Raw genomic sequence first — 13342 nt, 5'->3', positions numbered from 1 at the left:
GTCGGGGCCGGTCTGAACACAGCTGAGAACCCCTCCCGAACCAGGCTGCTGAGGGGCCGCGCTGAGGCGGACTGAGAAGACCCCCAAAGACTCGATCTGTGCCCGGCCCAGGAGCCGCCCCGCGGTGCCGCCCGGGGCGGGTCTGACGGACCCCTCGGGGCCGGCGGGGCGGGGCGCGCGCGGCGGGCGGGGCAGGGGGTCTGGAGGGCGGAGCCTGCCCGGGACACGCCCCCCCCGGCCCCGCCCCGCCCCCGCTGTCAGAGGCGGCCGGTCCCGGGCAGGCTCGGGGCGGCCGCGGGGATGCGGCGCTGAGCGCTCCGCTGTCCGTCGGTCTGTCCGTCCCTCCGCCCGTCACTCAGTCACTCACCCCGCGCGCCGAGATCCCGCTCCCGCAGCCCATGATGTGCCTGGAAAGCGACGGCTCCTCCGGCAGCAGCCCGGGCTGCGGCGGGCGGCTGCGAGCCGGCGACGAGGAGGAGGAGGAGGACGGCGAGCGGGGCTGCTGCGGCCGGGGCGCGGAGGGCGAGGTGCAGACCCTGTCGGGCAGGATGAACCCGCCGGCGGGCGGCAAGCACCCCGACCGCCCCGCCGCCCTCCGCAAGGCGCCGAGCCTCGGCCGGGCCCGGGTGGCGGCCGCCGGCATCCTCAGCGTGGGCAACGTGCTCAACTACCTGGACCGGTACACGGTGGCAGGTGAGCGCAGCCCCCCGCCCTGCCCGTCCCCGGGGGCGGCCGCCGCCGTGCCCGGGGCTGTCCCGGCGCGGGGTGGGCGGCGGGGATGGAGCGGGGACGGCGGGAGGGATGCGGTGCCCATTGTGCGGCCCCTCCGGTATTGTTCTCTAGTTTGTGCGAATTTTATCGAAAATAAGGGGAGAGTCCTTTGTTCGTTGCGGGCTGGATGGCGGAGCCGGCGGGGTTCGGGAGGGAGCGGCGGCGGGCAGAGGGTGCTCGGGGATGTTCGGGGGGCGGTGGCAGACGCGTTATCGATCCCGGCGCAGGGTGACAGGTGCGGCCGCGGGGACACACGGGCTGTATGAAACGGGGATGCGAGTGTGTGTGTGTGTGTGTGTGTGTTCGGGGGTGAAAACCGCAGCGAGGCGGATCGCCCTTCGCTTTGTTTCTGCGGAGCGCCTGGAACAACCCGGCTGTCCTTCAGCCCTGTGCCAAGGAGGGTCCCTTCCCTGCAGAACTCCCGGGCAGGTGACAGCAGAGCTGGCGGGAGCGGGTGCGGGAGGAGCCGCCAGGCAGCTGCAATGCACTTTGCAAAGCTCGGTTTTCTGGAGGTAAACACTTTAAAATCATGCGTTGAGGGATGCGTGACGAGCAGCACTGCGTGAAGCGCAGCGTGCCTCAGTGGGTACTACTACTATGAGGCTCGGCTCCGAAATAAATGTGCATTGGGATGTTTACTGTGCCATCCCTAGAGAGGGCTCCTCGTTCGTTTCTTCCCAGCAGGGAAGGAGATCATCGCTAAACTTTCCCTGATTAGAAACGAAGTAGGCTTCTTGGTAATCAACTGTCTCATGTCATTAGAATACAATGCATATTCTGTGTTTGGCAATACTGATAATTTTATCTTCAGAGCTTATAAAGGGATTTGTGCATGTATAAATTTTGCTCTATGCATATATATGTTTTAATCACTAGGACTCGATGTGGCGTTAAGCAAATCAGATATTTGTTTATGCTGCATTAAAATAATGTATGTTTGTAGGGCAGTGATAGAGTGCAAGGGACATAAATCTAGTCACTGTTGTCAGAATAAGTTGGCCAGGTTGTATTTGTTTTGTCTGGAGTAGGGAGATGGGGAGGATTAGAAGGAAAATTTAGCTGGCACTGTTGTGGCTTTTTGTATTATTATTATTATTATTTGCAGACAGGGCTTGCTCCTTCAGGAAATGTAAAGGCCAGTATTGGGAGGTATTGAGTGCTCGGCTGGTAGTCAGTCTGCTCCAGGAGGAAGCTTGAAGATACAAGGTTAACCTGTTATTACTGAAGGAAATTGTAGTTTGCTCCCTTCCTCTCAAATAGGAACCTCTCTAGCAGAGAGTTTTACTACAAAGCACCATTTTCCTTTAATGCACGGAAAGTTTCCTCTTTGGGAAGCTATTTCCCCCTCGTGCATGCTTAAAAATCCCCATAAATCACTATCTAGTTCATCTCTTTGCTGTAGCACCTTCAGCAAGACCTCTGTCATCTGATTTTTCCGCCTGCGAGAACCGAAAGCAGCATCTTTTCTGGGAAGGCTGGAAAGTGCCTGACCAAGCAGAAGATGAAAATGCCTGCCTGCTGCAGTGTGGCATTGCCAGCCCCAGTGCCGTGACTGCCAGTGCTGGCAGGGTAAACTCTGCCTTTGCAGTGCTCAAGAACTGCCCTGTGGATCTTATCTGCTAGCACCCAGCCTGCTATCAAAGGTTTGAGATCTCAGACATCAGACTTGCCTCTGGGGACAGAATCAAACTTTGCATGGCCTTTTTGTCTTCTGTCAATTGGTATTTACTTTTTGAACCGGTGTTTATTATAAAGTGCTAATCCCAAACATGGGATAATTTAAATCCAGTCTAATGGGAGAGCTGTGGTAATAAAAATTATATGTTTTGAGCTCAAAACTGACCTGATTATAAAGTCTTCTCTGAAAGCAATCTTTGCTTTTGTATTTTGAGTCCTAGTGCATACCACATGCTTATGTGATGTGCATTTGCAGATGAATCAAGCTGGCACTTTGAATATTCAGCTCATGTCTCAAGACAGGTAATAATTAGTGAATACAACTCTCCAGACCTTCAAAGTACATTTCAAATATGAATTGTTGCAGCAACGTAATAAGGGATTTTAACACCAGCCACATTATGGCAGGGGAAGTAGCATCAGAAGTGATGATTTACCTGAGGCCAGTGAACTGTTGTGAGAACTGGAGTTAATTTCTGGTTCCAGCTCTATTTGAAACAAAGTGTTAAAAGAGCATCAGTACCAAATGGAAACTGGTTCCTGAGGATTTGTGTCTCTAGGGTGATCCCTCCTGTGGGTTCTCTGACGTCAAATAGGAGTTGACCTTTGTCATTAACCTTTCTCTTCTTGTCTTACGAGAGTCTCGCCTCTACCCAACTTTTTTTTTTTTTTAAATGGAAGTGTTGGGAGCTTTGGGACTTCTTCCTGCCGTCAAATTTAGTCAAAAGCAGGTCAGTGGCCTCAAAAGCAATTAGTAGGCAGCTGACAGACGGATAAAAGCAAACAGAGAATCCAGGTGTATGGGCACTGTACTACAACTTCTCTTACCTGAGAACTTGATTGCAGTGGTTTTGGCCTTCTAAAAATAAATGCAAGTATAAGAAAAAGTAAATATTTAGTGTGTGTGTGTATATATATATATATATATATATATATATATATATATATATATATATATATAACAAGGGTATGCAAGTATATATTTAGTATATGTTTAGTCACCAGGAAAAAAGATCATATAGAGAGTTACTTGTTCCAAATGTAGTTCCCTGGATATCTTCCACTGTTTTTTAACATCTCCACACAGAAGCTGGGTAATACATCTCCAGTCAATGCAGGAGCACCTTATGTAATAGAAAGAAGTGGGCTGACCTCTGCTATAGCATGTCTTGCTTTACTTAAAAACAAAAGCTTTTGCATTGCTCAGAAGTAAACAGCAACTGTGGTGTTTTGCGGTGCTGATACTCTGGGCACAAGGACACTGTGCACAATGAGTTGTTCTTGGGTGAGCTTTTTGCAGGTGCAGCCCACGAGGAAGTGGCTGCCTGGGTTCTCCTGGGTTTGGTTTAATGACTCCCCACTATGGACTGAATGAGTTTAGGAGGGGATGTGACTTTTGGCATCTGGGACAGAACTTGGGTGTACTTTCACACCTGACTCTCTAAATTGCAGCTTTTTTGGGAATACGTGGTGAAACTGGGCCTCCACCAAGGACTGGCCTGTTTCTTATGGTTTAAGTTTATTCCAGGACTTTAAAAAGCCTGCACTGTAGTAGTGGGTATTTCAGTCATGTCCTTATTTTTACCCAGGGTTGGGAATTTCCACTGTATGTGGACTATGTTAAAATATAATGATATTTGGGAGGAGCTGTCCCAGACAAAAAGTGGAAGGGCCTCCACTGTGGCTTTTGGAAAGGAAAGACTGAAAACTGTGCTGAGCATTACCAACATGAAGGGAAATGATCCCCTGCAATTTTCTTAATAGGTCTGTGATCATCCTGAAAACAGTTGCCTGTGGAAAAAGCATTCTTTCAAGAGCTGTGATATTTTTGCTGCTGTTGGGAAAGCGAAGGGTGAGGGCAAGGGAGAACAAGCAGCAGTGAAACCACTGCAGGTTTGCCTGTGAACCTGCAGCATTTCAGCCACCTGGCCATGCTGGGACGTCTCTTCCTCCTTAATGAAGTTTTGGGAAAAGTCATCTTCCCCTCAGAAGCTTGGAATGCGGTTTCACAATTATTCCACGGGTGACCTTTTGCTGTTGACGATGAAAACACTGTTGCTTCATTAGGGTGTCACCTCCACCTTCTAATTCAGACGCTACTTCCTGGCATTTCTGTAGTGCCTTTAATTTAAAGGTAACGATTTAATTAAGCTGGAGGACTACCCAAAGCAAAGTAAATGAGTCTCACTCTCCCACTGCAGAAGGGGAAAGCGAGCTGTGGAGCCATCTGCCTGTGGTGCTGGAGTTGGTGGCACAGCCTTGGCTGGTACCAGCTCACCCCTGAGGTTCTCCCTCCCTGGCACGCAGGACGTCACAGGCTCTGGCCTGCTGGGTTCGTCCTTTAAGTATCTGCAACTTGCTAATAAGCCATATTTGTGTTAATTAGCCTCTCATTACAACACGGAGTTGCAAATCCGATGCCATTCTTTGAAGGTACATGCATGCAAATGGTGGCTGCAAGTTGAAAGTCGAGTTTCAAACTATGCAGTACGAGCTCCAGCTGAAGGGTTAGGAAGGGTTCAGCACTAACTCCCAAGTGCAAAGACATTCAAGAGGCTATGAGCCAAAACTGCTTCTTTTTACTTGTGAACTCGTGCTTGTGATGGGAACACATCACCTGAGAGCGTGTTTCCTCCTGAGTGAGCTTCATGCAGCCTGAGATCCCACATGGAATGGGATAAGGAGAGCCCCTTGTCCCCTTCTAACAAGACTATGCTCAGTGCTTACAGCTGCAGGGAGGAACCCATGAAGTGGCAGTGCAAGCTCATCATTCTTCTGTCTCTTGCTGAGCTCATCTCAGCTGTGGAAGGACTGTAACGTTGGAAAATATCAGAAAATAGTATTGACAGGACGCACTTGGGCAGCAGTGCCACCATGGGAAAGCCTGTGGAAGGATGGCAGTGTTAAACTTGGACAACAGGTACCTGTGACCGGCCCAAAATTCAACAAGTCCTGCAGCGGGAGCAGAATTTAGGAGTGAACCTGCTGCACCTCAAAAGCAGGTGACAAAAAGTGCTCAGCAGCACCATGAGGGGACTGGGGAGCAGCATCTAATTCCCTGCTGCTGTGTTTTCCCTCTGGGATGGGCTTCACTGCAGAGTCTGCTCCTTCCTGTTTTCCAGTTCTTAAGTGAGCTGGCAGAATTTGTTCCAGAGTACTTTACATTTCAAGTGGAGTCTTATTATGTTTAATCACGGTATTTTTCCCTTCCTTGTGCTGCAGCTTTGGCAGATAGTGACTATCTTTGTTATTATGTGCAGATTTTCCTGTTTGACTCCGAGATCCCCTTTCATGCATGTTGATTAATTTTATCCCCAGAGCATCCAAGCCATCACAGCCAGTGATTGTGGCCCTTATTACATGGAGTTAAGATCCTCATAAATATTGAGTGTGTTCTTAAGAGTAATGTGATGATCTTATTAGTCCCTTGATCTCCACGACTGTCGGTATCAGAAGCTTTGTGGTCAAAAGTGTGGGAATTCTGTAATCATTCCTTCAGGACTCTTCAAATACCATACCAAGCTGGAAAAGGGTTAAATTCCATCAGCCAACTCGTATAATTAATAGGAACAAGTAAAAATATTTAGTCTTTATTTTCCTCAGAAGCAAATGAGCTGCTGGTCAGGGAGCGTGGTGGGTTACAAAGTTTAGCAGATGTTGTTAAAAACTGGTGAATTTTCCCCTAATGTGCATCCCATAGCTCTTGCCTGGGCTTTCAAGTGCTGAGGAACTTGAGAACACTGTCTGAATGAAACAAAGTTTGTAAAGGTCCCGAGGTTCCTTGGAACTGTTGCTAAAAGCTCCTGGTACCTACTCAGGAGATTCAATGGGGAATTTTATTTTACAGGCAGAAAGTAGGAAATTTGGAGATCAGAACTCCTGCTGAGTTGTTGCTTGGTTGCATCATCATTGCTTGATGTGTTTTACAGACCAGGACATGGTTGTGCAGCTTCTACTGAAGCAGGTGGTGCACCCAAGGAACTTCTGATCCACATCTCTGAGATACTGGAGAGCTGCAGGCCAGGGATGGGAGAGTCTGAAGGGACAAGAGGCAGCACTGGTTACTGAGGGGCTCTGGGAGATTATTTTGTGAGTTATTTTGTGGGCAGCACAGCCAAAGGGTGAGGAGGGATTGGAGGGAAGGGCAGCTTTCAGCAAATGTCTGCAGACAGCATCTCCCAAGCACCGTGAGCTTCATAAAAACAAAGGAGGGAGATGTCTGCTGGAAATGGATAATGGAGGATGATGCCCTTCTGGCTGAGAGAGTTTTGTGGAAATTTGCCCTGTGGATGCAGGGTGGTGAGTGTTCTGGAAAAAAATCGTGTGTGCCCCAAATGAGTTCTACAAAGGACCGGAGAAGTGCCTGAGGGGACATGGAAGTCAACAGGAGCTGAGCAAAAGGAGCTTGGGCCCAGAGCCCAGAGAGGTGTAAGCCAGGTGAACAAAACCTCCTGGCTTCCAGAGAAATTGGGCACGGCCATCTCTTGAAAACTGCATTTTTGGGGAACTGGTCTGAAATTCTTGGTCTGAAAGTCAATAGGCAAATCTGAGACAGGTACAGGCAAAATAAATTAAAAAAAAAACCACTCAGACAACCCAAACCAAACCATTCCTTCTGAGTCCTTAACTGTTAGAGCCCCACTCTGGGGTTGGTGCTGTAGAACAGCTCACCCTGCTATTCCTGGGCTGGTTGGTGAGCACAGCAGGCACCTCGTGCACCTTTTTGTCTTGGCACATCTGTTTTCCTTGTTATTTTGTGGGTGTTTCTGTCTGATGTAACCCAGCTCTTTCTTGTAGGGTTGCAGGGAAAGGAAGTGAAAGGGAGGGAGCAGTAATTTCCACACTCCTGGTTTTACAGCAGTATATAAATAATGAGAGTGAGAACGTGTGGGATTGGGGTGAGAGAGGAAGGAACTGAGTCCTTCTGCCAGGCTGATCCCTCTGGACAGCAGTGGAGCATGTCATGGGAGCAGTGCAGGAGCTCCCACTATTCTGTACTTCTGGTTTTTTTAAGGGAATAAATATCAATCAACCTTCTCCAGAACTGCTGATCTCCTGTCACAACTGAAATCATAGAGCACTTTTAACTGAAGAGAAGGGAGAGGAAATACAGAACAAATTCAGCTTTATGCCTTGCCAGACCTCAATTCAGGCTTCAGAAATCTGAACGTATCAGGGTTATGTTGTTGGTGAACCATGTTGTCTCCTACGGAGTTTCTCTGTTTGTTTCTTTAATTTTGTTTGTTTTTTTTTTAATACCTTTCTTATGCTTCTGCTGGTGGCCAGAACAGAAGAGCAGAGGGAAAAGCCCAGGGTTTATCCATAGAATAGCTGCAGTAGCAGCTTGGAGCTTGGCTGGCAGAGTGAGAGAACCCTGTGCTGGAATGAAAATCCTTTCAGCCTTGGCATGTGATGATTTTTACTTTTTATTATTATTATTATTTTAAGGCTGCTCTGAACCAAAACTGCAGTAATCCATCTTACTCCTTGTTTAGCCTTCTGCCAATAATTATGTAAATGACAGATCCCAGTTAATTATTTGTTTCAGAAGCTTCCCATTTTTTGCATTTGTGTTACAAACATGTCATTACTGCATTAGGATGCCAGGCCTGGGTTCTTGGCGACCCGGCGGCTGAACTGACAGTGGCAAAGGGCCTCGTATCTCTGTGAGACCTGCAGGGCCCGACTCCAGCCTGCCTGCAGGTTGACTCTGACTCCCTGCCTGTGCTGGGATTTGCTGGTCTGAGCTGTCTGCACGTTCTGCTTCCAGAGATCCTTCAGGAGGGTTTGCCAGCAGAGCAGTTCGGAGCTGGAAGGTGTGTGTGTGTGGGGGGGGTCCTTGCCCTGTTGTTGATTTGCAGTTTTCACTCCTTTCTGCCTGTCACCTTGTGCATTTTGTGATTAGTGCCTGTGTGGTGGTGATGACCTTGGGTGATTTGCATTTATCCTGGCATAGGTAGTTGCTTTAGTCCATCCAGCTTTGCCAGCAGGAGGGTGGTTTGGGGATTCCCCAGGTCGCTGTGTGCTCTTGCTGTGTTCCTCTGCAGCAAGATGTGAGACTGACAGGATTTCTTTCCTCGTAATTTTCCTCAGGACACTGGATTTTCATGTTTGCATTGCCAGTTGGTTTTCTCCAGCACACCTGTGCTTGTGAACTCCATCCCAGCCAGAGCCACTGTGGATTGGCACGGGGTAGATGCTCTGATGTGACATCAGCTGCCCGAGTGCCACTGCTGTCCAGGCTTTGGTGCTGGAGCAGGTTGGGGTGTGAAATGTTGGTTATGAGACTCTGAATCAGGGCTGCTTTAGTGCCTTGGGCCAGGCACTAATTTTGTGCAGTTTCAGGCATGTTTTTGGATGCTACATTGTAATTAATATGGAATTGCAACACTATTAATAAATTCCAACTGTGCAAAACTGTGCAATAAGGAGAAATTATTTCTATTGCACCGGTGTGGCTCATAAAGAGGGGTCATTGCCTGTGTTGGTGTCTGGGCCATTAGAACTCAGATGCTGAAGCATTTCTAATAGTCTTGTTATTTCCGTCTGGCAGCCTGAAATGCTGACTAACTTTCAGGATAACAATCTTCTGTATATTCAGGAAACAAAATACCCAAGGGCCACTGGTGAGTGACAGCTACAGTGCTCTGATTAAAACTGACAGCTCCTGATCAGCTCCGTCTTGGATGTGTTAGTTCCTCCTCTCATGGGGAGGAGGAGAGGGAGGACAGAACAATGATTTCATGTGGTAGCATTAGGATATGAGGCTTTTTGGTTTGTTTTCTTGGCAGTTTTTCAGGAATTTGTAAGTCAAAAGTATCCAAACAAGGTACCTGAGTAACAGTGCTTGGAAAGGCGAACACTGATCTCTCCATGATGACTTTCCTATTAAAAAAAATACAGAAAATCCCACGGTGGTGGCATTTACTCATTGGTTTTTTACTGCAACAACGCTGTGCCGAGGTTCCTGAGCATCTGATGATCAATGGAGATGTGGTGTTTTGTGTGTATGTTTTATTCCCAACTGATATTAAGGGATGGAAGATAGTTTTATTTTTTTTCCCCCCTCTAAGTGAGAGAAATCCTGGTGCTTTTGTTCATCTGGGCCTGCACAGAGACTGCCTCAGGAATCCCTCAATCCCCACTGAGAGCCCCTGTCACTGCTCGGAACGGGAGGTTGTTGGATGCTACTCCTGACCAGTGGGCACTCGCCCACTGCTGCTCCCACCTTTTCCTCCCTGCCCTTCTCCCCAGCAGCATTCCTTAGCTCTTGAAGGAATAACCAACCTTATTTCATTTGCCTCTGTGTTTATTTAATCTACTTTTCATTCACAAGCAGGTGCTGGATGCTCACAAGCAGCGCTTCCCCAGCACGTGCTGCCGTGGCCTTGTGGGCTCTGTGGTGTGCTTGGAACTGTCCTGAGGTGCTGCAAAAGCAATAAAATTATTGGGTCCCCTTCTCTTGCCTATCCCATTATGGCAGGGTCTCGATAGAACTGCTGAAGTTTAGTGTCACTTGCTATTCCCTTCATAAAACAGGTGTTTTTAAGGTGGTGGCATTAAAGCACATTTTTATCAGCAATTTAAAAGTGCAGTGGGGATACTTTAAGTTATTACAAAGCTACCAAAATTTTTAAAGTGTTTGGACTGGGGATCAAGAGGGTTGCAGCAGTAACTGAAGAAGAGAGAAGTAAATCACTTTTCCTCTGCATTTCATTGGGCTTTTAAAACTTCTGTCTAGGCTCAAAATCATCAATGCTCCTGTAGTCCTATTATGTTCAAAAATATGTGATGGTTTAAATGTCTAACTGCACCTCACTGCAAGCTTACATTTGCCTCACAAGTGTGCATTTAAATCACTTGCATTGCTGAAAGCCACTTAACAGGAATAAATTAGCAGTGGAGCTGATGTTTGAATAAAAACAGGAGTTATGTGAGTGGCTGGAGAGAGCTTTCTGTCTGTAAGCACATGTAGTACAATTCTTGATTTAAATATTTAGTCAAGCTCTATTTGTACCATTTTCTGTGCGAATGGGAAATGTGTTCACCCCCATTTAGGAATTACTGGGCTTTGTAACCTGATGAAGTTTGGTTTTATTCGCTCAGACTCGCGCAGATGAAGCACCAACAGCTCCAGTCCTGAGTGGGGGAGATTTCCTGGGCCATTCCCACCTGCAGCAGGAGGTTGGTGTGTTCAGCAGGAGCCCAGCAGTGGCTTTGTCCTGCCAGTCAGAGATGTTCAACCCTTGGTCTCTGTGCAGAGGCTGCCAGAAAACCACAGGCAGGCTCAGCCACGGTGTGCCCATCCCTGGTTAGTAGATTTGAATCACTGATCTGATAATTAAGCTGTTTGTAAATTCAATTAATCACACTTTCAGCTGGCAAAACCCGCTATGTTTCAGTGCTTCAGTTTCCTGGGTAGCTTCAAACAAAATAAAACTTTTGCTTTAGTGAAAGAAGCCCTTGAGAAGAAAAATTTTTAACAGCACAGTTTCCCCACTGTTTTCAGGGGTTTCTTTATTCTGCAGGAGCAAGGGTTTTTTTATTTATTTTTTTTTTTTTAATCAATGCCTTTGACATAATATAGAAGATCCCTGTTTGCAGCTTCCATTCAAACATGTGGACTCCAGTTGCCTCTGCTGGTGTCGAGTCATGAAGGCAGGAGACCCAAAATGCAGATCTTGCAGCCGTGCAGGAAGTTTCTATTTTAAAAAATAGGTTTATAAGTGTGGTGTTTCTAAAATAAATGAACTCCTTTGTAATTACACACTTTGGATATTAATATGTATAATTTTGAAGGTATAATTTAGGCCCCGGTAGGCAGTGTCATGACAGTTTGAAGGTAGATTCAAAAATATATTGTATCTAAATATCTCAACAGGAGAAATTTTTCTTCTTCAGTGATATTCCTGGGCTTAGTCTGGAGGACTGATCTAGACTCTGGGGTGTGGGTTTTTTTTTTTTTTTTGGTTTGGGCATTTTTTTTTTCCTTTGGCAGAATGCAATAGAGACCGAATTGTTCTGTCTTTTAAAGGAACGGTCCCTGCGAGCTTCTCTGAGACTTCGGGGCTAGAGGGAAGCAAGAGCACACCATGGGTAATTTTAGGCTACAAGTTCTGGTTGGAAAAGTCTCTTGGCAGTTGTTAAAAGGCCTCGGCGGGTGGGGGAGCTGGCAGGGGTAGGACCCACAGGTGTTGTGGGGAGTGTCAGTGTGTGTGTGGTGCTCACCCCAACCCCAGACCCTCCCGCTCCGGGTTCTCTGCCCTTTACCAAACAGACTGTTTGCCCTTTAAATCCCGCACAGCGTCCCTCCAGCCGTGGTGTGCTGCGGGCAGAGCGAGTCACTCCCTGCGTGTCCCAGAGCCCCGTGCCGTGTCGCAGTGTCCCTGTCATCGCGCCGTTCCACACGGGTGTCCGGGGGGGTCCTGGCTCCTTCCCTGCCCTCCCCTCCCCTCCCTCCCCCGGGCTCTGACTCCCGTGCGATCACACGAAGCAGCCGCAGAGCAGAAGAGCTGCTGTGTTGGGATTGTCCGCGGTGTGCACCTGCCGCTGCTGGGACCTCGTGTGCCAGCAGCCCGTGCTGATAAGCCTTCCCTGTTCCCTCTACCCTTGTTAATAGTTTTAAGGACACTTTAATTCCTTGCCAGTCCTCTAAAGCTTGTCGTTGTCCACAAATGCTCTGCGTTCTGTTTGTAGGGGGGCCAGTGGCAGAGAGCTTTCAGAGCGTGGAGTGGGAGCTGGAACAGGCAGTGTTAGGGGGTGCCTGTTGAATACATAAAGGCAGCAGCCCAAAACACCAGCAACTGCTGGGCAGTGATAGCTGTGAGGCTGCTGTGTCATTGGAGCTGTGGCAGCCACTTGTGCAACGCTGCAGATTTCTCTTTGAAGGTTGGTAAAGCCTTTTTTTGCTGTTCCTATTCAGCTCCTTGGGCATCGTGCCCTCTCTGGGGTACAGGGCTGCCGCCCTTCTCCTCTGTGCCAGCCCCTCCTGCCCGAGCAGCTGCACCCTGGGCAGGGTGGAGGGGCAGCCCCTGGGCTGTGAGACTTGCCAGGGCTGCTTGAGCCCTTCCTCTGTGCTCCTCACTGTCTGCCCAGTCCCTTGGAGCCACACCAGCTCTGAAACCACCGCCTCCATCACTGCCTGCAGGCTGTCTCCTTATCTCGTGAAGCCATCTCATTTAAACTCTTTCCACTTCAAAGTGTTGACTTGCTTCCATCCGGAGTTCTTTGGTATCCACTCTCTTTCTGGCACTGAGGATCGCTGGGACAGCATTGTGCAGGGGAGCTTTATCAAAGCCCAGCTGAGATAAGCAGCAAACTGAGAAGTTTGGTTTCCTTTGGGGTTCGTTGCTGCAGCCCCCTCACTGCCATGGGTGATTTTCCCGCGATGGATAACTTGCATGTGATGGATAATTTCCATTTGGGCAGTGGATGATGCCCCTCTCGCTGGTGGGTGTTAGAGGTGACAGTACCCAGGGAAGGGAGGATCCCTGCTGGAGCTGGAGAACACTGGTGGAACTGAGCAGGGGGCAGCCTCCCTCATTGCTTCTGCTCTTGCCTTGTTAGAAAACGTGACAATCTTTCCAGCTGCTCAGTCTCTCCCGTTGGTGATTGCTAAATGGAGTTGCTTATGTACAAGCAAACTCGAACCATGGGAAATACATGAAATCCGAAGCCTCTCTTTGTGCTGGGGTGGGAACGTTCATCTTGCAGCGGTGAGGAATGTTCACCTCACGTTTCCGAACATTGTGGGCTGTTTCCTCCTCCTCCTTCAGGTTTTGGTCTCTCCATTGGAGGCAGGGGCCGAGGGGCCGTGCTTGGATGGGCTGTTAGAGTCATTATCCCAATGAACAGGCACGGCTTGAAAGATGCTGTGGTGCGATTTTATTGTTAT

The 13342-nt window shown here is 48.5% G+C and overlaps 1 protein-coding gene across 3 annotated transcripts in view; it reads left to right on the top strand.

The window, feature by feature from the left end:
- The first annotated feature begins 280 nt into the window (after positions 1-280).
- SPNS2 (sphingolipid transporter 2) overlaps positions 281-13342 on the top strand; it is a 120176-nt gene continuing 107114 nt past the window's right edge. For all 3 annotated transcript variants that reach the window (XM_027882148.1, XM_027882147.1, XM_027882149.1), the window contains exon 1: positions 281-693. In XM_027882148.1, the coding sequence (XP_027737949.1) occupies positions 399-693 (295 nt within the window). In that variant the 5' untranslated portion in view covers positions 281-398. The remainder of the gene's footprint in view (positions 694-13342) is intronic.

Source organism: Empidonax traillii, unplaced genomic scaffold (genome assembly GCF_003031625.1).
Source record: "Empidonax traillii isolate 1590-97213 ecotype Southwest subspecies unplaced genomic scaffold, ASM303162v1 scaffold101:size1699134, whole genome shotgun sequence".
In the NCBI taxonomy this organism is placed as follows: Eukaryota; Metazoa; Chordata; class Aves; order Passeriformes; family Tyrannidae; genus Empidonax; species Empidonax traillii.
This window is presented reverse-complemented; position numbering and strand designations above follow the sequence as displayed.